The sequence below is a fragment of the Equus przewalskii genome, chromosome 18 (genome assembly GCF_037783145.1).
Source record: "Equus przewalskii isolate Varuska chromosome 18, EquPr2, whole genome shotgun sequence".
Taxonomy (NCBI): Eukaryota; Metazoa; Chordata; class Mammalia; order Perissodactyla; family Equidae; genus Equus; species Equus przewalskii.
Genome location: NC_091848.1, coordinates 57,128,120 through 57,152,688, shown reverse-complemented (window position 1 = coordinate 57,152,688; position 24,569 = coordinate 57,128,120). Strand labels below are relative to the sequence as shown.

The window sequence follows — 24,569 nt, the reverse complement described above, 5'->3', positions numbered from 1 at the left end:
CAGATCTTCTACTCACCCCCCTCTGGTCTACACTGTCCCAGCCACAGCAGCCTTCATTCTGTGCCTCAGCAGGCCAAGCTCATTCTGTCTTAGCCCTCTGCAGTAGCTGTTCCTTTTCTTTTCTAGGCTGTCCTTCTGAATTTCGAATGGCTGGCCTTTTCCTAATATTAAGGCCTCAGTTCAGACATCACCAAAAGAGAAGCGCTTCCTGGTCAGCCAGTCCAGAGTAGCCATCAAGTTGTTCTGTTACATTATCACCTTATGGTAATTCTCAGCAGAGGGCTCTCTGCACACAAGCACAGAAATGCCTTATGAACAGAGGTTTGTTTATCTTGTCCTTTGTTGTGTCCTCAGGGCACAGAATAGTGGCTGGGTCCTTAGGAGGCTCACTAAGAATTTGTGCCTAAAGTAACTGTTAACGTTTCGTAGCCACATCTTGGGCATATCAACGTAGGGGTTCTGCATCGAAAGAAACTTGGTCTGCTGGAAGCATTGTCACAGTCCTGCCCGGGCTTTTGACAGATTTGGTAGATGATCCTTTTTTCTTTCTGGAAATACGTTAGAAGTCCTAGTCATACAACTATGTCTACTAACATTGTGTTCTAACCATATTTGGATTTAGTTTTATAAATTATATTTTGAAAGGAGACAACAGACTTTTGCTTTGTAAATGAGCTGATAATTCCTGCTGGTAACAGCTTTTGTCACCTATAATCAATGTGGTTATTCATTATGTTTGAGACTGCTAAAATGAGCATTGTACTTTTTTTATTGTAATATTATTTTATAGTATCTCCTTCAAATCATATTACTTTACCTATGCTGAGTTCCTTCTGGAAATGATGAAGTAGGGGAATACCTTGGATCTTTTAAACTTGAATAACTCCTGTTTTTGTTTTTTTCCTTTTCTCACATCAAAGTTAGGCCTTTACAGTTGAATTTCACCTATGACAGCCATGCATAGTAGATGTTGTAAAGCATTGCCTCTACTTATAAAATTCAGACTTAGAATATTTACAGTAGATGTTTATAACACACAACAGAGAATCAACTTCAGGGCATGTCGTTTTCAAAATCGTTTATTGAACTCTCATGCTTGGCCCTACTTTAGACACCGTATTGGAATTAAAGGGAGAAAATCTGTTTACATCACGATATTTATACATGGATGTGGTTGAATCAAAATGCAAGTAATATTATTTTAAGACAGATGTTCAAGGGCAAAAATCAAGGGCAGGATAAATTTTAAAAGGCACAAGGAAGGAAAGAGGAGAGAGAGAACTACATCATTAGTCATTGTTCTGTGCTTGAAGACTGTGTAACAAATAGACTCACAGATAACCTTCATGGTAGTTTAACAATTTCCATGATTCTTGCAAATAGTTAAACAACTGGTTCTTGACAACAATTGTGAAGTTTAAAGGTACAAATTTACACATCTTTCTCCAAGTAACATGTACAGTAGTTCTGCTGTAGTTTTGCTAAATGTCTATGAATCTCTTAAAAAATACCCGCAATCTTGAAGGCCTAAACATACTTCCATTTATTCCCCCCTCAGATTCAACAATAACACGTTATTTTGAGGCCCAAATCCTTTGACCTGTCTTATCTGATGTTCTTTAGTTGAACACTTTAGTGCATTGATAGAATTATACATTTTACTAAATAGATCACAAACAACTTGAAATATAGTTTCTGCATTTTCTTCAGCTTTCATAGAATTCTTTTTTCTCCCCAAAGCCCCCCGGTACATAGTTGTATATTCTTTGTTGTGGGTCCTTCTAGTTGTGGCATGTAGGACGCTGCCTCAGCGTGGTTTGATGAGCAGTGCCATGTCCGTGCCCAGGATTCGAACCAACGAAACACTGGGCTGCCTGCACTGGAGCGCGCGAACTTAACCACTCGGCCATGGGGCCAGCCCCCATAGAATTCTTAATCGAATTCTTAAATTGCTAATATTGCTTTTAAAAATTAGTTGATTAAGCTCTTCTTTGTCTCTTATTCCTGAGTTCCTTGTTAGTCTAGTTCATACTAGACCAGAGGTCAGGAAACTTTATTTGTGAAAGGCCAGATAGTAAATATTTTGGGCTTTGCTATCCAGTCACTGTCAAAACTACCCAACTCTACCCTTGTAGCATAAAAGCAATCATAGACAGTAAATGTTGTCCGTAACAAATGAGTGTGGCTGTGTTCCAATAAAACTTTATCTATGGACAAAGAAATTTGAATTTCATGTAATTTTTACATCTCACAAAATATTCTTCTTTTGATTTTTTTCTACTATTTGAAAATATAAACTCTATTCTTAATTTGCTGGCCATACAAAAACAGACAGTGGTCTGAATTTGGCCTGTGGACTGAAGTTTGCAGACCTTTGCCCCAGACTCATTGTCAGACCCCTGGTTGTCTGTCACGTATCCCCAAAAGCAGGAATTTGAAAGACACCTCAGAGAGAATTGTGTTTTACATCAATTACTTCATTACTCAGTCCATAATTATCAGTCATATATTAGATCAGTCACGTCCCTGTTAAAACAGATACTTTATTCCAAAAAGTTACTAGGTGATTAGTTCAGAAGTCATTGAAGCTAAGTAAAAGAAGGGCTGAGGAAAGACTCCAGCATAAAAGTATCAGCTTATTAAATTTTTTTGTTACAACTTGGATTAGTTTCATTCACTTGGATTTTTTTCTGCTTCCTTTAAAAATTTTGACTTAATAAAGTCACTCTGGAATTTTTAGGATAGCTTCTTGCATTTTCATTGTTCTTCAGAGGGGCCACATTTCTGCAGAAACAGCATTATGCTCAGGAGACAGGATTCTTTGTGTTTCAGTTGTGTTATAGGTCAAACACCATTTCATTGAATTCCAGATAGTGTTCCAAGTTTTGAGTTGTTTATGCATTTTTATTGTATTACATATTGCTTTAAAAGAAGCATGGTTTTTAGTTGGTAATTCTTTCATTAAAATAGACTTTGTTACTGTATAGACTTTTGTCTTAATGGGATTAGAACTATATTACCATTTAAAGATGGGTTTCTGCTGCTTGCCATGGAAGTGTTACTGTTAATTTCCTACTCTGTCTTTTAGTACTTTGTACAATATCTTGTACCTCTATTGTTGCTTGCTCTTGAACTTATAACATCTTGGTGTGAAAATGTACTTTAGGGAGTCTTCTGACATAGGAGAAAACAATTTTGAAATCTCCCAACATATAACATAGTTTGTGCTCTTCTTCAAGGTAAAACTATCCCAGGGTATTTTGTTCTCCTGGGAGTATTGGTGCTTGTTTTCCTTGTTCTCTGCTTCTTGTCAGTCTGTTTGGTTTCCACTATAGGCGGTCCAGTGTTTTTTCTTTCCATTCTCATGGTTATCAGTGTTGCGTGTCACCTGGCGTAACTGCTTTTCCTGACCCTGTCGTATACCATTGCCGTCTCTTAGTGCCCTTTCTCACTTGTGTTGTGACTGAATGGCCCTTCTCTCCCTCCTTCACTCATCCTCTGCTCACTTGACATTACCCGCTTATGTCAGGCACAGCACTGGGCACCCTGCCTGTTTTCCCACTGCACTGTCCACTTGCTACTGCCCTGCACATCCCTCTGAGCTCGCTCTCTTCTGTTATTTTTGTGTCAGAACTTCATCACCTTTTGTATTCCACTTCCTCCCACTGTTCTCCCACTACTTCCTGTTAACTTAGACTTTTCCACTTGAAGCTTTTAATTCACCCAACCTCCCCACCTTCTCCCTCTGCCAGTTGCCTTCTGGGACGGCTGCACATCATCCCTCTCTTTGGCCTGGTTAGATCAATACTGCCCAGGCTTCCAGCTCCTTCTCCTTGAAATTGGAGTGGGCCCGGGGGTATTTCTACAATGGCATCAGTGCATTGAAGCACGCTTGGCTGGATGGAAAATGGCAGTTCCTTTGCCATTAGGAAAGCTGGCTAAAGCACTGTCCTTAGCTGTAAAGATTTCTTCTAGGGTTGTGCCTCCAGTTCTAGGTATAGGATCCTAGAGAACATTGGGTCGTGCTCTTTGTAGGATTCTTTTTTTTCTGACTGAAGTTTTGTGAAATATAACTGTCTCCTGTGTCAAAAAGGCCTTATTTGTCTTAAAATATCATTGTGTTACTCTGTTCACACTGAATTACAGGCACACCTTTCTCTTGATTCAATGAGAGTGTTTTTAGTGTGATGAAAAGAATTACTTTCACTTACTGCTAGGGGGCGGTGTCCTGCCTTGTAGATGACTGGTTGAATTCAACGTTCTGTACTTGGACATACTCGTGGGTTATCAGAACTGGAAGAGATTTGAAGAATTATTCAGTTTTCCTGTTTTACATATGAGAAACTCAAGGCCTAGACTAAGTGAATTTCAAGCTCAGTGTCAAATGAGTGAAAAGCTAGGATTGGAATTTGAGTCTCCTGATCTCAAGCTTTTGTTGAATCAACTGATTTTTCTATAGCGTTCATTAAGGAAAGAGATATGATTAAAGAATGTCCTATGAGATGACAAATTGTTGTCTTTTTTTTTCCTAAGCACTCAGGTCAGGGTTCGTATCTCCCTGAAAGATTTCAATATTAGTGACTTTGGACTCTCAAATTTCCTAATTGCCATAGAAAGCAGCAGTACCAGTCTAAAATGGTTTGCCTTACAAGCCTAGCAATATAATTCCATGGCCTGGTCTATACACAAGGGACACCTTACTAGAAAAAGTGGTACAGAAGACTATGTGCTAGCAGTCAAGTGTGCGTACTGCACCAGTCATTATCCGGTAAGCCACACAAAGGATGTGTTCAGCTATTACTCTTTTCTTTGTTTCTTTCCTCCTTGTAACTGAGAATTACTACTTTTCTTCTTCTTCTGGTGATGAAGAAATCATAGTTTTAGACCTTTAAAATATGATTTTAATTGTCCTGCCAATTTGATGGAAATAATCTGACTTTCTTAAAGCAGATTAGAGATTCTCACTAGCACACCTTCTTAGCAAAATATGATTCAATAAAGTTCTGTAGAATGAAGGATTACTTCTGGGTTCACCAGAAAACTTTTGAACTGTTCTAATGAATTCAGTCCTATCGCAGGCTAATTATACATAGTCCAACTTTGGGTTGGATTACAGGTAGGATGAGGAATTGGGAAGATTTGGGGTGGGTGTCTGGACCTGTGTGTGTGTGTGTATACACATATGTAGGTAAAGTAATTGTAGATGCACTGCTCTTTCAGGATGGTTTTCACCAGGTCCAGCAACCTGTGAATGAAACATTTGTCACTTGCTGCTTCACCATTTCCTGGAGAAGTGACCTTCGTCTTTGGCCTTCCATACTGGTAATTTCAGCTTTCCAGATATTTCTGTAGGTGAATATATCCAGGCAGTGCATTGGCATGACTTACCTTTTCCCTCCCATGTGGAAGAAAGTGTTAGATGTGACAGTCCTTATGACTTGTAGCTTCCCACAGCCAGTGTGGTCAAGAGGCTTATCCATAGGCCCTGTGGGAGCTTTAGGGGAAAGCTTAGTGAAGCTCGTAGATTTTGGTTTAGGGAGCCGTGTTGAGATTCTCTGCTTGCATACCTCCTTGATCTTGAATGAAACAGAAGAACAAAAGGTAGTTAATGGTACAGTTGGTGGAGAAGCAGACATTGTTCAGGGCATAGAGTCAGCTTGGAGGATTTAGCTTCTTTGAAAGCTCTACGTTCTGGGGACACGTCAGATTAAAGATTGTCAGGTTGAAGAAAAAAACTTCAGTAAAGCAATTCTGCCAGCATGTGTTGAGCGTATGTTCTGTGCAAGGCCCTTGACAGCAGATAGTACTGGATACAGGGGTACATAGGTTATGTTTCTTGCTTTTTGGCAATCATGGTATAGCGGGAGATAAACAAGAGTAGTGTCACAAATTAATCTCAAAGGGTCATGAGATCGCCAGAGAAAGATTAGTTTCAACAAGAGGTCTAACAGAGCCTCATGGAGAAAGCAGCGTTTGACTTGGGGCTCCAGAGACTTTGAGGACTTTTAATAGCAGAAATGGGAGGGCATTCTGGAGTAAAGGAATACTTTTGGCAGTGTCCCCGAGGCAGGAAATGGGACACAGTTGAGAAATAGAGGAACTTCAAATTAGGTTGTATTTGAGAGGTGGAATGGCAGTGTAAACTGGGGCTAGATCAGGAAAATTGTACCTGATTCTGAAGACAGTGTGTGTGTGGCAGCGGGATAGTAAGGACATAGGTTGGGGAAGACACAGTGTGGAGACAGAATTGTGTTACTGTTTGTTCACTGTGAATGTGTGAGGAGTGAGAAAGGATTCACAGATAGGTTGAATGATCTGGACTAGGAGAGTAGGTTGTGCAGTGTGAAAGAGTGAAGGCTTCATTGAGTTCTTATTCGCTTAGAAATATACCATTTGCATTTATTAAGGAAAAATACTCTTGGGTAAGAATATTTGTTGATAAAGAGATGGGACAAATGCATCAGCTAACTGTAGCTCTCCCATTATAATCCACAGTTGGTGACGATGACGATTTTCCCCCTCTTTGGTTTCATTATCCTTTCCTTGCACTGAGTTCAAACATATAAATCTTTTAAAAATGCATTGTAGTTTTCATCATAGGTTTCTAATACTGTTCTTATGGGAACCCTTTTTATGTTTTTTTTCATTGTATAGAAATTTGTTTCCACATTTTTATTGTACTGACAAAGTACAGTGAAATACCTTTATCTCTTTATGTAAACATTCACTTATTTAAAATGCCTCCTAACTTTTGTAATAACCATATTTAGATTTTCAAGTAAACCCTACACAGACTTGGCTAAAAATATGAGTCCTTCAACTAAGGATAACCTTTGTGGGGAATATGCTGTCTTTTGGTACAATTTAGTCTATGCCTAGGTGCTAGAAGAGTTTTTGGGCCTTGGTGTTCTTAGTATTCTTTTTTTTGAGGAAGATGGGCCCTGAGCTAACATCTTTGCCAATCTTCCTCTTTTTTCCCTTCCCCAAAGCCTCCCAGTACATAGTTATATATCCTAGTTGTAGGTTCTTTTAGTTCCTCTGTGTGGGATGCTACCTCAGCATGGCTTGATGAGCGGTGCTAGGTCCACGCCCAGGATCCGAACTGGCAAACCTGAGGCCACAGAAGCAGAGCACGCAAACTTAACCACTTGGTCACGGAGCCGGCCCCCGCTAGGGCCTTAGTGTTCTGACATTTTTTTTTGTATTTAATCCTAAACATAGCAAATGAGATGTTGTTACTCTGATATCAGTTTCCTCCTTTTCTAAGAGCATTCCTACCTTTCAACCTGTCCTCATAGTCTCATCTTCAGTGCAGAAATGCTCACCCAATGCTTTTACCTCTTAAATAGGCAGAGCTTTTGTTGTTGTTTTTTTTTCAGTAATAAAACTCAGTGCCCAGTAAGGGTTTGGTGAGATGAGCAGCCTCAACGATGATTAGGAGAGTAGTTTGGTAGTGTGTATCAAGATCCCTAAAATTCACCCTGTGACTCATTTATCTTACTGCTAGGAATCTTTTCTAGGACATAATCAGAGATGCAGGCAAGGCTATTCATTTTAGGATTGTTTGTAATGATGAAAAATGGACACAGTTTAAGACTCTAACAATCAGAATGGAGTAAATGAATTCCCCTATAATTACATGAAAATATTATGCTGTCTTTAAATAATGATGCTTTTGAAAATATAGGAAATTGTTTATTCAGACATGTTAAGAGCAGCATTAAAAACTATATACATGCTTTAGGTATGTATATTTGAGGAGAAAATACACCAGTGCTAACAGTGGTTATCTCTGTTTAGTGGAGTTATAGGTGCTTTTTACTTTTCTTACATTTCCTATATTCTCTACATTTTCTGTTATAAGTATACATTTAGAAAAAGCAACACTAAGTTATGTTAAGGGATAAAAAGGAAGAAAGCACTTCAGAGATCAGGACATTTCTGTAAGCATCAACCATATTGTCCAAACCATGAGCAGTAGCAGCTGTATTTGAAATCAGTGATGGACTAATTCAAGTCAGCTGATCTTGTGACCATAGCATTAATAATAGCCTTTCAAAGATAGATTTCTGTGATGTCTTTTAACTTTCTCAAGATTTAGATTCGTTCTCCTAGTTAGTGCATAGAAATCTGTGTTGGGATCCTATTTAAATTGTAGACTCCTGGGCCTTACCCCTAGAAGTTGTAATTCATTTGTCTATGCGTGTGCCCAGGAATCCACATTTTTAATAAACTTGCAGGCTGATTCACCTGATGCAGGTGGTCAGCCTGCCACACTTTGAGAAACACAGCCATCAATGAACCTCCTTTAGGTCTAAGCTTTAAATTTTCTTTCACTTGGAACCCTGGCCTGCTTGGGTATGAGAGGCTCAACTCTGAAAGGTCAGGGCTTCAAGGCCCAGTGGTTTCCTAGATGTTCATCAGAACCACCCGTGGGGCTTTTAAAACACTGCAGATGCCCAGATCCTATTTCAGAACCTACTGACTTGGATTGTCTAGGGTAGAGTCCAGGCATGTGAATTTTTAGTGAGCACCACAGGTTATTCAGAACTGAAATCTGTCCAATAAACCAGTTGGTATGGAACACAGTATTACTGGGGCTTGTTTCTTTTAAGCTTTACTGATGATATGTATTGGTGAAGACAGTGTGGCTTGGGATGGTAGTTGTTGGTAGGGCCAGCTGCCCAGAAGTTATTGGGCTTCCATTGTTTCTACACAACTGATGCTGCAAGTTAATTTTTTTCTTGATAACTCTGATTTCACTACATAGTTTTAACCTCTAGATGGCAGCAAAGGCTAGTTAGTTTTTTGTCAGGACCCCCCCACCCCCACCCCCCTCCCCCATTCCATGTCATTCCCAAATCTTTAAAAAATGATGGTGTGTTTTTTTCTGGTATGAATTTTATTCTTGGACATGTTTCGGTAAATGAAGTATTGAGCTTTAAAATGTGTCATCTCTTGGATGATTTTTATAGAATGTTATGTCAAATAGCTCCAAGAAAGTTTTATCCAAATTTGGGGTGCATATTGCAAGAGGAATCCATGCATATGGCTCTTTTAAGACCACACAGTGAATATTCTACTCAGAGTTGGAGGCTCCTGGGTTTTATCAAAAAGCATATGCCTTGGAAGAGATTAAGCAAGTCTGAAAGCTCATTCATAAAAGAAAAGATTTTTTTAAAAAACGTTTAATTCAGTTCAACATGGAGATTTGGATTTGGAATGAATTACAAGTCTGAAGGATGCTGAGTTCAGTGAGGCAGAGGCATTGGTTTTATCTAGGGAGCAGTAGAAAGAAAGGGAGTATATTTGTGGAGCGTGTTCATCAAATTCTTAAAATCTTGGCTTATTTAGTCCATGGGTTATTAAAAGAAATGGAACAGTCTACAAGACTTCTTGGTTACAGCAAGTCATTAGATGGCAGGGAGCCTTAGTGACCACAAGAAGTACAGAAAGGTGAAAGTGTTTTCAGTGTTTTTCGAAGTCTTGAATCTGTAGCCTAAATTTTACTTGATCCTTGTGCTCTTTCACATTATCGTGGAGGGCAAACATCTGAAAATATACCAGAACAACATCAGCATTTATGGGGAGGCTATCACATCCTAGCTAGACAGCTGGAGTCAGGATATTTCCTTTTCTCTAAATGAAATTAATTTTGTAAGTGCTTTGAACTTTTTGCAGATTATTGGCAACATATTGTGTAAGAAAGCAGTGTTCCATCAGGAGTGTTCCTGACTCCAGGGACTGCAAGGCTCCTCCTTATACCTTTAGCTCTAGAAGTTGAAATACTCCCAAAGACCTTGGATCATTTTGATTTGTGGTCATTGGAGTGATGCAGGGAGGGTGCAGATTCAGAGCTGCCTGAACCCCTCAGGGACCCAGCTGTGGAATGCTTGGTCAAGGCCAGGTGTTAGCAGAATGACAGTGTTTTGTATTTTTGTTTTTATCTCTGTTTAATGGGAAAAGTGCATTAGTAATGATGACGGATATGCTGATGAAAAGGAGGAAATGCAAAACTGGAGAAAAAATATCTTTAAAATACTTTGCCTTCTTTTGTCTTTTGTATTGTTTGGTAAATCACTGCTAATTCGTAAAAAAAAAAAAGAAAGAACAGATAATGAATCTGGCAAATAGCCCAGAGTTTTATATGCTGCTTTGACTTTTTTCTCTTGATTTTCACAGAACTTCGTCATTATACAATAAAACTTTATCACTGAAGATTTTTCCGTTTTATATGACAAGAGGTCCTTCAGAAGGGAACTCTGTAGTTTGATTAGCTCATCCCCATTAACCTCTTGTGAGAGAACATTTGGTTTTAAATAGAGTTGCAGTGCTATGATTTATATTAAAGAGCTGACCAGTTTCCGAGGTAAAGGTAAGAGGAAATTCATGTCTTTATTTTATAATGTAATATGGTTTGTGGTTGTACCTACTCACCTCCCAATCTCTCTGTGGTAATTACACCATGGACAGTGAGGGTAATCCAAAAATAAGCATTGAAATATAGTTTTCAAAAATCCTTCCTAACCCAGTTGCTTCCACTTTGTGTCCAGACACTCAGCCTCACATGTAGACTAGTACATTACAATAAAATATACTAACCTTGAACTGTTGTCTTCCTTCTTTTTATCCATCTGTCAGGTTTTTCACCTTAGCTTTTCTTTTTCTTTCTTTCTTTTTTTTTTCCACCCTCTCCCTTTTTTTCTTTCTCATTCCTTCATTTGCACCCATTTGATTTTTTTTAATTGTTCACAGGGTTACGTTTTACGGCAGCCTTGGGTTGGTGACTAGAGCACAGGCTGTGGAGCCAGACTTGGGTCTCCATTCTGGTTCTGGCACCAGTTAGCTGTATGTTTTTGAGCAAGCCAGGTAGCCTATGCAGACCTCAGTTTCTTCATCTGTAATCCTTATCTGGGGATTAGAATACCTACTTGCAAGTTCTCTGGGGAGTAGAGGTATTGCAAAGTTCCATCCAAAGTGTTAGTTATTGATGTCAAGTAAGCTTTTAATACGAGGAACAGAGAAGAGCATTGCAGTCCTAGAAACAGCATGAGCAAAGGTGCAGGCTGAGAAGACCCAGTGGTGTGTGGAGGATGTTCTGAGTTTCAGAGGGAGAGAGATAGGGCCTGGTGGAAGGTTTGGACTTTGTGCGTTCAGTAATGTGAGTGCCAAGTGAGTGCTGTTTAGCGGAGAGGGGGAGTGGAGAATTGCCATGATCAGGACAGTGTTGTAGAAGGACCACCAGCACCACAAATGAAGGTTGTATTAGACAGGTGAGGGTAAATGTAGTTGGTCAGCTGTCTGTGGACTGAGGGCTGGCCCTGGAGAGGAGAAGCACAGATACAACGGGGAGGCAGAGAAAGAAATACTAGGGCAGAGGGGCGGACTGGGTCGGGGGGACAAGCAGAAAAATGGAGAAAGGCTCCCAGATGTTGAGCCTGGGTGACAGGGAACGTGGCAGACCATCATCAGAAGTGAGACAAAGAGCAGTCCAAGAGCGACAGTGCACTGGGTATAGGCACATGCCACGTTTGAAATGTAGTTGGACCTTCCATGTGGAACTGTTTGGCAGGCACTGAAAACCTGGAGATGTTGCTTTGGGAATCATCATAGAGAAATTGTTGATACCATTTGAGTGGCTGAGACAACCCAGGGAGAAAATGTAATTCCTCTTCACTGGCCACTCTAATTCTGTATCCCTTTCCCAGAGCCTGAGAGGTGAGTTTTGTTGGCTCTATCCTGTGCCCACATCCCCTCCGCAAGGCCACTGATCCTACTGACTGATAAAAGTCCAACTAGTTCTGGGGCCGGCGCCTTGGCTGAGTGGTTAAGTTCACGCGCTTCGCTTCTTTGGCCCAGGGTTTCGCCGGTTCAGATCCTGGGTGCGGACATGGCACCATTCATCAGGCCATGCTGAAGCAGCGTCCCACATAGCACAACCAGAGGCACTCGCAACTAGAATATACAACGATGTAGTGGGGTGCTTTGGGGAGGAGGAGAAGAAGAAGAAAAAAGATTGGCAACAGATGTTAGCTCAGGTCCGATCTTTGGGGAAAAAAAAAAAGTGTAACTAGTTCTGAGAGCAACCACCATTTCTTCCCAGAACTTAAACAATTCACAGTGACTAAGCCATTATCCAGGCACTGATTGGCTAGCTGGGGGAAAGGAAATCCTGACCTCCTCCTGCAGTGACCAGGCTGGCCCCTCGGCCATTGTGTCTGGGCTGAGCAGACAGATTACATAAACTTGCACTGTAGGGGGATCTGCCACTCCTTGGCACAGGGGTGTTCAGTAATTACAGGATGCTCCCCCCCCAAGCACATTTCCTACCTCATTGGCAGTATGAGAAAACCTGAAATAGGGCCAGAGTTGATAGGTTGGCCTAAAGAAATAATAATTGTCCATTGTTTTCCCTAGTCCTCTCATTACCCTTCTTGGAAGCTAAAATCAGCAGCTCTGGCAGCATTTAAATTTTCTAAAATTTTTGTAATATGTATTATTCTTATAATCAGAAGAAAAAGTTTTGTAGAAAAAAATTTGTGCTGCCTGTGTCTCTCACTATGAGAGATATCATCATTCTCAGCGTGATTCCTACCCATCTACCCCTCCTCCCTGTTGCCCTGAAGGGACTGTCAGGTGTTTAAGTGTTTCTTAAGTTATGGAGCCTTTGGGGATCTGTTGCAGTTTTTAGTTAACTCCTCTTTCAATTAAACTGTACTTTTCTGAGGCCTCAAAGCTGATTGATATCAATGAATTCAGGCAAGAACACCATTAAAAGGCAAAGAACAGAAAAGGAATAGCTGTCTGTTTTTTATTTTAAATTGGAGGGAAAAACCGAACTCACTAATAACGAAGGATAGTAATTCATTCTTGAGGAATTGCTCTGAGTTGTTTGGAGAGCGGCTGCGTTGACGCAGGTTTTTATGTGCATTTAGTTGTTAAGAGAGATACATTGGAGACCACCTTGAAGACTTGCCTCTGCAACGGCAATTTTATTTGTGATGCTTCCTTGGTTTTCATTTATTTAATCCTGAATTGGAAGCAGAATTTAGAGACTGACAAGGTTGAACCCTGATACTTCTTGCCCTGAGCTGGGAAAACACACAATGCTTTTTTTTTAAGTGATTTTGAGACTTCCAGTCTTTCCTTATAAGTTATGTTACTTGAGAAATGGAAACCCTAAGTTAGGGTATACCATCTAGGAAGATTTTCTTGGCTTCTGTAAAGGCTTCAGAAGTTCTACCACCTCTGGGCTGAGTTGGTGCTGTTTGTCTTTCTGGTGGCTAGACCGTGACCCCTTGACTGCCTTTTCTGGAGCTCTTGGGTCACTCTCATGACTGTTGAGGCAGCCACCTGCTTAGAAGCTTCCATGTGCATGGCTGTGATGCTCCTTCTATGGAGCATTTTTACTCGCTTTTCTCTCCAGCCACCTTTGAGGCTGATCAGGGACCTCCTGCTCTGCACATGTTGGTAGCCTGTCTAAACTCACTCCTCATGCCTGTCGTTTGTGCCTTTGCTTATAGAATCTGGCTTTAAAGTTGAATGGACTTTGACTGCAGCTCCAGTGCTCTCTGAGTACAGTCTCCTGACAGTGCAGATTCGTGTTTCTCCTTGGTCTTGCTTTCTCCCATCCCCTATGCACACCCCACCCCCAGGTCAGTCTTCCCCAGGCCTGCCCTTTTGTGTGGGGCTTGGCCTCTCACATTCATTATCTCTTGTTACCCTAACAGTGGCCTCAGAGAGATAGAGGAGTTGGAATGGGAGGCAGGTCCCTCTTGACTGCAGTGATCAAGGAAGGTTTCAGAAGAGGTAAGGTTTGAGCCAGACCTTTCAGTGTGGGTCACTTAATGAGAGAAGAGGATTCTATCCATGTAGAGTAGTGGGGACGAGCAGGGAGAAACCCTATGTACATTTAGGAGCATTCCAAGCATTCTGGCTAAAGTGGCAGACTAGTGAGGCAGAGCACAGGAAGGTCATGCTAGGCAGCCTGTCTGTGTCCATAGGTAGTGGAGAGGATCAAGTACAATTTCTTATGCTTCCCTCTTGCACTGAGGTAGCTCCTCGGTATGCTGCTGTGGAAAGAGAATGGGACGATGGAATTAGACCTGTGTCATGTCTCCTTTTTGTCACATACTAACAGCAGCCTGGAGCAATTTTCCTTACCTCTCAGAATTTAAATATTTTTATCTCTAAATTTGTGATGATACCCATTTTATAGAGTTGTTGTGAAATGGAATACCAGTGTATAAAGGATTGTTTTTCTTCATTGTCTCCCTACCCAGAAACCTTTTCAGAGGACCCTGAGTGCTCCCCAGCATTGTGTTCAAGGCCTCAAAGTCTGATGGGACTATGCCCTTCCAGCCTTACCCTGCCCCAACCATCTCAGCTTCAGCCCCACTGCACTACTCATTGTCCTTGAACCTTGGTTTTCTGCTCTCTTGCCTGCCAGGTGGGCACCTCCCTGGAAGGCCTTTTGTCCTCTCTCTATCCCAGTATTCCTCATCTCCCAGCTTCTGCTCAAATCTCATCTGTTTCTGAAACCTAACCCCTGAACCCTGCCCCAGAGCAACCTGCTTCTCCTCTAGTCCCCTGTTATACTTACTTTCTATAAACTCCTTCTCTGTGTTGGGCTCTTAATTACCTTTTAAGTTAGTCCTCAACTCCTGCCTTAGATTCTGAGTCTTACACCTGCATAGCTGCCTGGCACAGCAATCAGTAATATTAGGTGCTTCATAAATATTTGTCAGTTCATTCTTTTAGGTGATTTGTTGAGGAATGAAAAAAGCTTGTGTCCTAATAAAAGACATTTGTGCTTCTGATGGTTATAAGCTAATACAGAAGGAATTGAAACTCCTCAGAGAAGACTCTCTAGAAACATGTAAACAGTAATGGGTTATCTCTTAAATTCTTGGGAATCCTGCTGAAACCTGTTTTTTCCCCTATTAAGGCAAAAGTGGTTGGTTGTCTAGATTTCTCTTATTTCTCCCAAAGGCATGTGAGAAATGGAAAGCTCATCTGAAAACTCTAGTTATAATATGGTATCCTTGAAAGAGACAAAGGTACAAGTTCTTAATAGAAATACAAATGTTGAAATATGCACATGCTCTGGGCTGATCTGTCAAGTTAGTGGAAACAGTCCTTATGCAATGAAGTTTCATTGCAGATTTTTTAAGTTGCTTCAAGGCTTATGTTTAGTCAGATTCAAGATTCTCATCTCTACACACTAGATATAAGTTTTCAAATGAGCTGTCAAATATCTCCCACAACAAGTAATGTAAAAGAGGAACTGGCTTATAGAGTCAATTGGTCCATCTCTCTAAAGCAGTGGTTCTCAACGGGGGGCTATTTTGCCCCACAGAGAACATTTGGCTGTTTCAGGAGACATTTTTGTTTGTCACAGTTGGGGAATGCTACCTGCCATCTAGTGGATAGCAGCCAAGAATGCTCCTAGACATCTTACAATGCACAGGACATCTTTCCACAACAGAGAATCCTTGGCCCCACACTGAATAGTGCTGAGGTTGAGAAACTTTGCTGTAATGAAAAAAGAGCTGATATGGTAAGGATTAAAAGACATTAATTCATAGAATCTTAGCAAAACAAATCTTTAGAAACCACCTAGTCATTAAGACACCTACAGGTGGGAAAATGAGGAAAGAGAAGTTTAATTTCTGAAAGGAGACTCATGCAGGTAATTGGTTTATTTATCCCCCAACCTTATTTCCCAAAGGAATTTTAAACAATTAAAGGAGGGTGGCAAGACTTGGAGAGAATTCAGAAACCATTGGAAGTTAGAACTGGATGTGGTCTTAGACATCACTAAGCCTGGTTCTCTTTATTTCACAAAGATTGAATGGCTTGTCTAGGGCCCCGTAGCTGACTGGAAAGGGCATGAACTGAACCTGGTCTCTTTGCCTGCCTTAAATGCTCCCTCTCCCAACCATTCCACTTATCTAAATCTTTCCTTGCCCAGTTTCAAGTCTCAGTTGCTCTATGAAACCTTGTTAATGTACTGTAGACCCCCTTAATCTCTAGTTTCTTGTAGGGAATTTAGTTTGCCACTTGATTAAATGTTGTCTGATACTCTTGTTTCTTGTCTCCTTTCCTTGCCCAAATTGATAAGCTCTTCAAGGACAGTGAATCTTTTGTTTCCATAATACCTGCTCCAGCGTTGAGTAGGAGGTAGGCAGTTCAGTGTGTCATGATCAGTGGCTTGATCAGTTGTGTCCATGTGGTGCTTTGAAGAGAAGACACTATGTGCTGAGACACTGTGTGTGTCACTGAAGCACGAGTGGTATGTCAGTCAGCAAACCTGCTTCACCTTTCCAGAGGCCTAAGGAATGCCAGAGAGTGAGACAGCCTTTGTAGGTCTGTGTGGCCTATGTACGTTGTTAGTTGCCCAAAGATGACTAGCCTTTAAAAACTCAGACAAGAAAAAAGTCCCTTAGGTAACCTTACAGAAGTATCATACTGGACCATTTGGCCGTGGAGGAAAAATGAACTTACTAAAAGAAGAAAACGAATTTCAGGCTTTCAAAAAATTGCCTCAAATAATCGGATAAATTTTATTTCTTTTGACCAATAATTTTGTGGAAAACTAAGTGAAATTTTAAAATGAGGTCACGGGTAAAGTGGATTATCCCTAGATTAGCTGACTGCATTGCCGAAGGTTAGCACACATTTTTATGGCACCATTCAAGTGTAAGAGCTGGTGTCCTGATGAAATGTTGACAGATTTGTATGTGCTGCCATACGAACAGTGTTAATTCATTATCAAATTATAAAGTACTTAGAAGTGTTGGCAAGTTGGCTTGCTGGACTCCGTAAGGATTTCTTCCCCTACAGCGTTACCTTTAAGGGGGTGCCTGCTCTGATATATTTGACTGAACAGTGGAAGGGTCCATCAGTTGGAAGGGAAGGGACCCGGAATTTTAATGAAAATGAATTTTAAGGGGGTTAAGGTTTGGGGACTTTATTGAACCACTGATATTCCTTGCTCTTTCTTGCATTTGCTTCACTGTGGCCTAAAGTGAATGCTGTCCTTTGTTTTGGTTCATCCAAACTGCTCTCTTTAATGTGTGTTCTGGATCATTCCCAAGAAATGCTGTAGGGTTATGTTGAGGGCCTGGCATCTGAGGGAGAAACAGAGCTTGTAGGTGTCAGACAGCCTGCTACTGCTCAGCCAAAGATTCAGGCATCTATGCTTTGCTACAGTTGTAAAACTGGGAACCTTCCCACCCTATAAAATGGTAGTTTTTATTGAGCTTTTCTTTTTGAATGAAAAGAAAACCTGGGGAATAAGCCTTCTGATTGTCATGCCAGCCACTAGAGGGCAGAATGGTCACACTTCCTGGGATAGGTGTAATTTCATTCTGATAGAGCGGACTACAGTCAGAACACATTTGCTAATATTTATCAATATAGGGATTCCTAAAACAATGGAATTCCTACTTTCGGGTGCATACTAATCAGCAGAGGAGCTTATTAAAAATGTAGCTTTCCAGGCCTTACCTGTAGAGAGTTCGATTTGATAGCTCGGGGTGGGACATCAGGGAATTCTTATAAGTGTGTCTTGGATTTTACTTTGAGAAACACTGATCTTAATGTTTGGGGCATGCATTTTTGCCTGATTGTCTTTTCTCTTAGGATTGCACAGCAAAATGATTTTTGTGGAAGAAAAAACAATAACAGAAACCAAGGTATAGGGGAAACTAGAATGTTGTTAATTTAAATATCTTTCCCTTCCTTTGTCTAACTCAAAGGAGACTCACTTTGTAAAGATTCAGAATCAAAGAAGCTACTAAAAACGTTTTATGTGAAGTTATACTTCAGTCAATAAAGATCACAGCATCCTTGGGCTACAAGTCTAAGAAATTTTAATTAAATATCCCTTTTATAACTATCTCACCATGCAACCTAATTTTATCCTTTGGGGGTCGTGAAGACCCTGTGCCTGATGTCTTGGCCTTGTGAAATGTAGTTGCGGAGGCCTGAGTAGAATTTATGTAATCCTGGCATCATCCCGAACACATGTGGAGACTTTCCTTTGTGTGTAAAGACCCAGCTCTAGTAATGCACAGTGTCCTTCTGAGGGTGAAGATTTTAGTTTTGCCAGTGCCTCCAGAGAGCAGTGGCATCCTGTTGGTTGCCACTGCTGGTGAAAGGAGGATTTGGTAAAATCATTCAAATCTGTGATACAGTGCTGCAGCTCAAAAAGTTAAGGAGATGGCGGACTGAGTAAAATGAAACTTGATTCTGAAGCTTGGACTTCAGATGAAATGAAATGAAAGGAAGATACTGTTTTTTTAGATATGTGTATCTTCCAAGCTCACCCTCCACCTTCACATATCTCATATGAAGATTTTCCAGTGTCACTTTTCTCTCCTTCCTAGTTTTCAAGGTCCTTGTGTGATTATATGTGAATGAAAAAGAAAGTTCTGTAATCACACACACAGAGTTATAAAAAATCTCTTTTGAAATTAAAGGCCAAAAATCTGCACTGTCATTTTATGTGTGATGTTATGGAAAAGGGAAGATGCTTTTTTGAGAAATGATGCTGTCTTTACCATAAACCTAATTAGTAGCACTTTAGTAATCTATTTGTTATTAATATGAGATTGTCCCTAAATTTTGATGCTAATATGAATTATTATACTGAAGTAATCCTCCCAGTAGAGGAACCTCTGAAAGAGGTTTGGTTCCTTAAAAGTCTGGTAAATTTCCAGTAATGTTAATCACTTGGGAAGCCTATTTATAGTTAATACCTGGAGCAGATGATGAATGAGAATTTGTGCATTATAACATGGAGTACAGGACTTGTGGTGTTAACTTTATTGTAGAGAATTGCTCTGGCTCACATAAGAAATTGAATCCTTACAAAACGGATGGACTAGTGAATAGCCCAGAGCTTCTCAAACTCCCTTAGTTACAGGTGTGCCAAGAATGGATCTTCCCCTCAGCACTTGGGGCAGCCAAGAGGACCCTGGAGGTGACAGGAGTCCCTTGGCTGGTCATCTCTGCCTTTTTATCCGGTTGTATCCAATGCTGTGGAAACATGTTTTCTGTTTGTGCCATTATGTGACAAAGGTTGGGAAGGACTGAAAAGACTTTCCTCTTTAATTCTTTCTAGTTTCGGTTCATAATTTTATGACAAGTTGATCACTGCTCTCCAGAATGTTACATTTACCCTCTCTTGATTATTATCAAGAAAAACATCTTATGCAGCAACATTATCAATGTCTACTTTGAAAGATGTAAAATGAAGTATGTGGTTCCTTCTAAAGTTCTAGCCCAAAGTGACTTAAAAATAAAGTAGTCCCCCTTTATCCACAGTTTCGCTTTGCGCAGTTTCAGTTACCTGCAGTCTGAAAATATTAAATGGAAAATTCTAGAAAGAAACAATTCATAAGTTTTAAATTGTGCACTGTTCTGAATAGTGTGAGGAAATCTTGCACCATCCTGCTCAATACCGCCCAGGACCTGATTCACCCCCTCGTCCAGCGGATTCACACGGTAGATGCCACCAGCCCATTAGTCACTTTGTAGCCTCTCGGTTATCAGATTGACTGTCGCAGTATTGCAGTGCTTGTGTTCAAGTCACCCTTATTGTACTTCATAATGGCCCCAAAGCACAAGAGTAGTGATGCTGGCAATTCGGATATGCCTAAGAGAAGCCATAAAATGCTTCCTTTAAGTGAAAAGGTGAAAGTCCTCCACTTAAGGAAAGGAAAAAAATTGTATGCTGAGGTTGCCAAGATCTATGGTAACTTTTATTGCAGTATGTTGTTTAACTGTCCTATTTTATTATTAGTTGTTGTTAATCTCTTACTGTCCCTAATTTATGAACTTTATCATAAGTCTGTATCTATAGGAAATAACAGTATATATAGGGTTCAGTACTGTCTTCAGTTTCAGACATCCACTGATGGTCTTGGAACATCTCCCCTGTGGATAAGGGGGAACTACTGTAGTTTTGGAAAACATTTAGACTATCATGTATTTTGTAATACAGTTGGGTCACTGCCGATTCCCAAGATAAGTGTGTTTAAACAGAAGCTTTCTCGTTCATCACTGTCCTCAGCTTTCATCTAGATTTATTCAATGATGATGCAGACCCACAGCACTGGTGTTGCCGTTCATCACCATGGAACTGTTTCTGTCAACAAATCCTCGCTTTGCTATCATGAAATTGATTTTGCAGGGAAAAGGAGGATAATTGTGAAAGATTCCTTTTACTTCTAAAGATCTTCACAGTTTGCCTGGGTGTCTAAATGAATTGTGTTTAAAATCAATAACTGGCAATAAAATTGACCACACTAAATTAACAGTTATGAGGTTGGAAAAGGGAAAATGACAGTGAGCTACTTTGTCTGAAATCATCTTTTTGGAATGTGACTTGGGGACCAGATTTGTAATTTAAAATGTTCCTCTGAACATTTCTGCTGTAGAAGTACAGATTAGGCCCAGAGAGTCCCATGAGCTGGCTATTAGAAGTCTTAGGATGCTTTGGCTGAATTTTTCTCCACTACCTTATAAATGGCAGAACAATAATCACAGAAGAAACTTCCCTCAATGAACATACTATATGATTTTCTTTAAAATAAGCCTTTTCTGTAACTTGTGTTTGTAACTATCTTTGGCTTTTATTTGCTTGTTGAGAGGTTAAAAAAAAAAAAAACACAATTAAGTTGTAAGCTTCTGAATGCAGCCCACTTACAAGCAAGGTAGGAAGCATCTACCTTAAGTAATTGAGACTATTTTGGGAACCAAATAGGAAAAAGGAAAGTGTTCAACAACATATATCATAGTGGCTGATTCCAGGTTTGGAGGTAGACATGTGTGTTTTATGGGGGTTTTCATCTGTGGTAGAAATACAGTCAACTTTTGATAGTCAAGGTAACTTGTATTTCCAAATGTGCTTTCTCTGGCTTCCTCTCACATTTCAAAGCTTTTCACTTTCACCATCAGCTCCTATGTGCTCACAAAAGTAAGTTATTTAATATTTTATTCAGTTATTATCAGTAAACATTTATTAAGTTCCTAACATGCGCTAAGCACTGTGCTGGGCACTAGGGGTATTGAGATACATCTCAAGCATGAAGTTAAGTTTGCTTCTGAGAGATCTCACAGTTCACTTTGAAATCAGAGAGACATACATTTTTATTTATTTGAACCACTTCCTCCTCCTCTAATATGTGATCAGAAGTTGACTGTAAATGGGAAGTAGTTCCTGTTTGTTTTTAGGGAAGAATTAATAGACATTATGAACAGGAAATAAAATTCTCTTGTACATGCAAAAATATAACACAAAATGACCAAAAGAAAATTCAGCAAGCAATGGTAAAAATAACAAATTATTTACTGTTTTATAATGTTAAAGTATTTTACCAAGACAAGTTGCAGTCAAATTAATGTGAGTTATGGAAAATGAAATACATAAAGATGTATTTATACAAGTGCAGACTAAATATTTTCCATACAGGTATGTAAATGAAAAGATATACAGTAAGTGCACACTTGGTATGACTATGCAGGCAACACTTAGTTAGTTGCAGATACTCTTGTTGGATAGTTCATGCATAAACCTTCCCAAAGTACAAGTTCAGTCAGCCTTTTTGGGGATGTGGAGGGATCATTAAAAAGGATTGAGTTCCTTGCAATAATATCAGTATAGACTGGATGAGGGTGAGGGTCGTCAGTTATATATATTACTTACTGTAATTTGTGATTGTCGAGGAAGAGTTGTGGCTGTTGGTGTGATAGTAATACTGCTGGTGACTTTATTGGTGGTTTTATTTAATGCCCCATTACTTAAGCCTTGAGTTCGGTTATCCTGTGGTGGTGTTGAAGGGCTGGCAGGTCTCACGGGGCTGGCTACAGCTTGCATGTAAGGACTTCCTAAGTGAATGTGGATTTTATTATCCTCAGTAGTTATCACACTTGAACTATTACTGTTTGAACGTTGAAATTGCCATGATGACTGCCGGTCAGGGGAGACTCTGAAAATCGCGTGCTTGGCACTGATTTCTATTGGCTCTGGGGAGCGTCCCTGCTCAGGAGAGCTAGCTGAACCAGTCACAGCCAAAACCTGAATAGGTGACATTGTCCTTTCTGGAGTTATGGAACCACAAGACTCTGGGGTCTGGGCTCTGGCAAAGGTTGCCATGGTAATTGGGGACACGCCTTGCTCTAAATTCATGAGGCCTTCAGCAGAGGTTTTAGATTTCACTGGTGTTATGGAGGCGTTTTGGAGGATGGTTATCCTTTGCTTTGGGGTACCACAGTTTGGTATCACTGCTGTGCTTGTGTAAGAGTGAGGACTCTCTGTGGTCGGACTTGTGATTTCAAGAGTAGCTGTGTTTTGGACATGGTCTGGAGTAACCTTTATATGAAGTGGCTGCCCAGGTGTGTGGCTTAGGACTAGATCTCCAGGTTGCACGAAGTTGCCATTGGGTTTAGTTTGTATTTTTCCATTCTGAGGATGGCCCTCTTTGGATTTCATCCAAGGAATCCATAGCTTCCTGTTAACAGGACAGGAAGTAGATGAGTTGCATTTGAAGGACAGCACGGATTCCTCATCATTAGGGTCCTCATCCTGGTCCTCACTCTCCTCATATAACTGACCGTTGATAACTGCTCGTTCCAAAGGAATGAGACTCTTGTAATCGGGTGGCTCACTGTCTACTGCTTCTGTTTGAACTTCTTTAGAAAATACTTGAGGGTCAGAGATTCTTCTTCCATTGAAACTTGGCCGGAGGCTCTTACTGAAATGCCGGTACCTCTCTAACTCTTTAGTGAGGCTTTCAATCTCTCTTCCTAAATCTCTGTTCCTGTTTTCTTGTTGATTGAGTTTCTTTTGCAGAACTGAATGATCTCCCTGGAGGTGACATATCAGGTCCTCAGTTGCCATGTATTCATGAATTTTCTCTTTCAGCGCATCCACTTCTCTTGAGAGGTGCCCTGATTTAGCTTCTTCTTCTTGAAGCCTTTTGAAAAGCCATTGTTCATGGCTGGACTCTGTCTTTTCTGCTAACTTGTACTTGGCAAGCTCCATTTTAACATGTTCCAGCTCTTCAGATAAAAATTGAGCTTTGTCTCGTTCGTTAGCATACCTTCGTTCTAGGGTTTCATACTCATCTTCTGTTTTCATGAGGTCGTCCTCAATAGCTTTCATATCCTTTAACTTCAGTTTCAGTCTTTCCACTTCTTGAGAGAGCTCTTTAATCTTATTGTTTTCTTGGTGTAATGCTGTTGTGGACCTACTAGAATCTTGATTTAATTTGTTTTTCAGGAAATCTTTCTCAATTGCTTCCAATGATTGAAGCCTATTTTTCAACATATTAACTTTGGACAGGAGATCGTTTCCTTTCTCTTCTTCGGCTTTCAGTTTGTTTTTCAGATCATCTCTCTCCTTGGTTACACTGTACATTTTTTCTTCCGCATCAGTTTTGGACTTCAGTGCCCTCTTAGTTTCCTCAATTAGCTTCTCAGTGACCGTTGTCACTTTATTTTGCTCCACTTGAAGTTGAGAAGAAGCAGCTTGTAACTTATCTTCAGTTTGCTTCAATTTTTCACTCATTGTTTTCCGTTCATCTACCAGCATCACAGTTAATGTTTTCAGTTTAGTTAAATCCTCTTTTAGAGTGAATTCTGTCTTTTCCAGCCGACTTTCAATGGCTTCTAGCTCTTTGATCCTTACTTTTAAACTCTCCAATTCTTGAGACAACTGCTTTGTGGTCATCCTTTCTTTGTCTAAATTGCATTTCAGAGAGTAACATTCTTGTTTGCTTTTGTTGAAAGCATCTTCTAATTTTTCTAGAGCCATAATCCTTTTATTGAGTTTTTCAACCTCGAGTTTAAAGTCTTTACTCTGTGATGTTTCCTTTTCGAGCCTCTTATTGAGATCTCTGCACTGCTCCTCCATTTTTATGAGCTCTTCATCCTTCCCTTCCATTTCTAGTACACGTTTCCTGAGCTCCTCCACCTCAGCCATGATACCAGAGTTTCCATATTCTCCCTTGTTGATTTTTTCTTTTATATCTTGCAGCTCCTCTTCTGCTTTTCGTAAAGACCTGTTTGTCTCTTCTAACTCATCAATTTGCCGGCTGAGTGCTGCCAACTTTTGTCGAAGCTGGCGATTTTGGCTGTCCTCATTGGTGAGCTTCGCCATAATTGCTTCTTGATTCTGGTGAAACTCTGTGGTCTGTGTTTGCAGTTCCTTCTCTAGTCTGGTTGCCTTCTGCTCTTCTTCCTGAACTCTGGCTTCAGCAAGGGCTAGTTTAGCATGTGTTTCCTTCGCACTTGTGGTTAGGTCGTGGATTTTCTGTCTTTGAAGGGCGAGCTGTGCTGTCAGCCTTTGTTGTTCGTCTACCACCATCAAAGCAAAAGACTTCAGTTTGGTCAGCTCCTCTTTCAGGGCGGTGACCTTCTTCTCCTTTTCTTGCTCCTTCTTCTCCTGGGATTCAGTTTCTTGGTCAATCAGCTTCTTTAATCTGGAAAATACAAGAGTATATTCTATTTTGTGATTCGTGTTTTAGTAAATTATCAGCAGTGATTAAACATTTATGTAA

At 40.3% G+C, this 24,569-nt stretch overlaps 2 protein-coding genes across 4 annotated transcripts in view; one reads left to right on the top strand and one right to left on the bottom strand.

Annotated features, from left to right (window-relative positions):
* CMSS1 (cms1 ribosomal small subunit homolog) overlaps positions 1-24,569 on the top strand; it is a 361,629-nt gene that overhangs the window by 3,242 nt on the left and 333,818 nt on the right. The window lies entirely within an intron of this gene.
* Positions 1,064-24,569, bottom strand: part of FILIP1L (filamin A interacting protein 1 like) — a 297,201-nt gene continuing 273,695 nt past the window's right edge. For 2 of the 3 annotated variants that reach the window (XM_070582087.1, XM_008520907.2), the window contains one exon: positions 21,341-24,491. In XM_070582087.1, the coding sequence (XP_070438188.1) occupies positions 21,695-24,491 (2,797 nt within the window). In that variant the 3' untranslated portion in view covers positions 21,341-21,694. Of the gene's footprint in view, positions 5,577-21,340; positions 24,492-24,569 lie in introns of those variants that run through there. The other variant, XM_070582088.1, reaches the window with a different exon arrangement.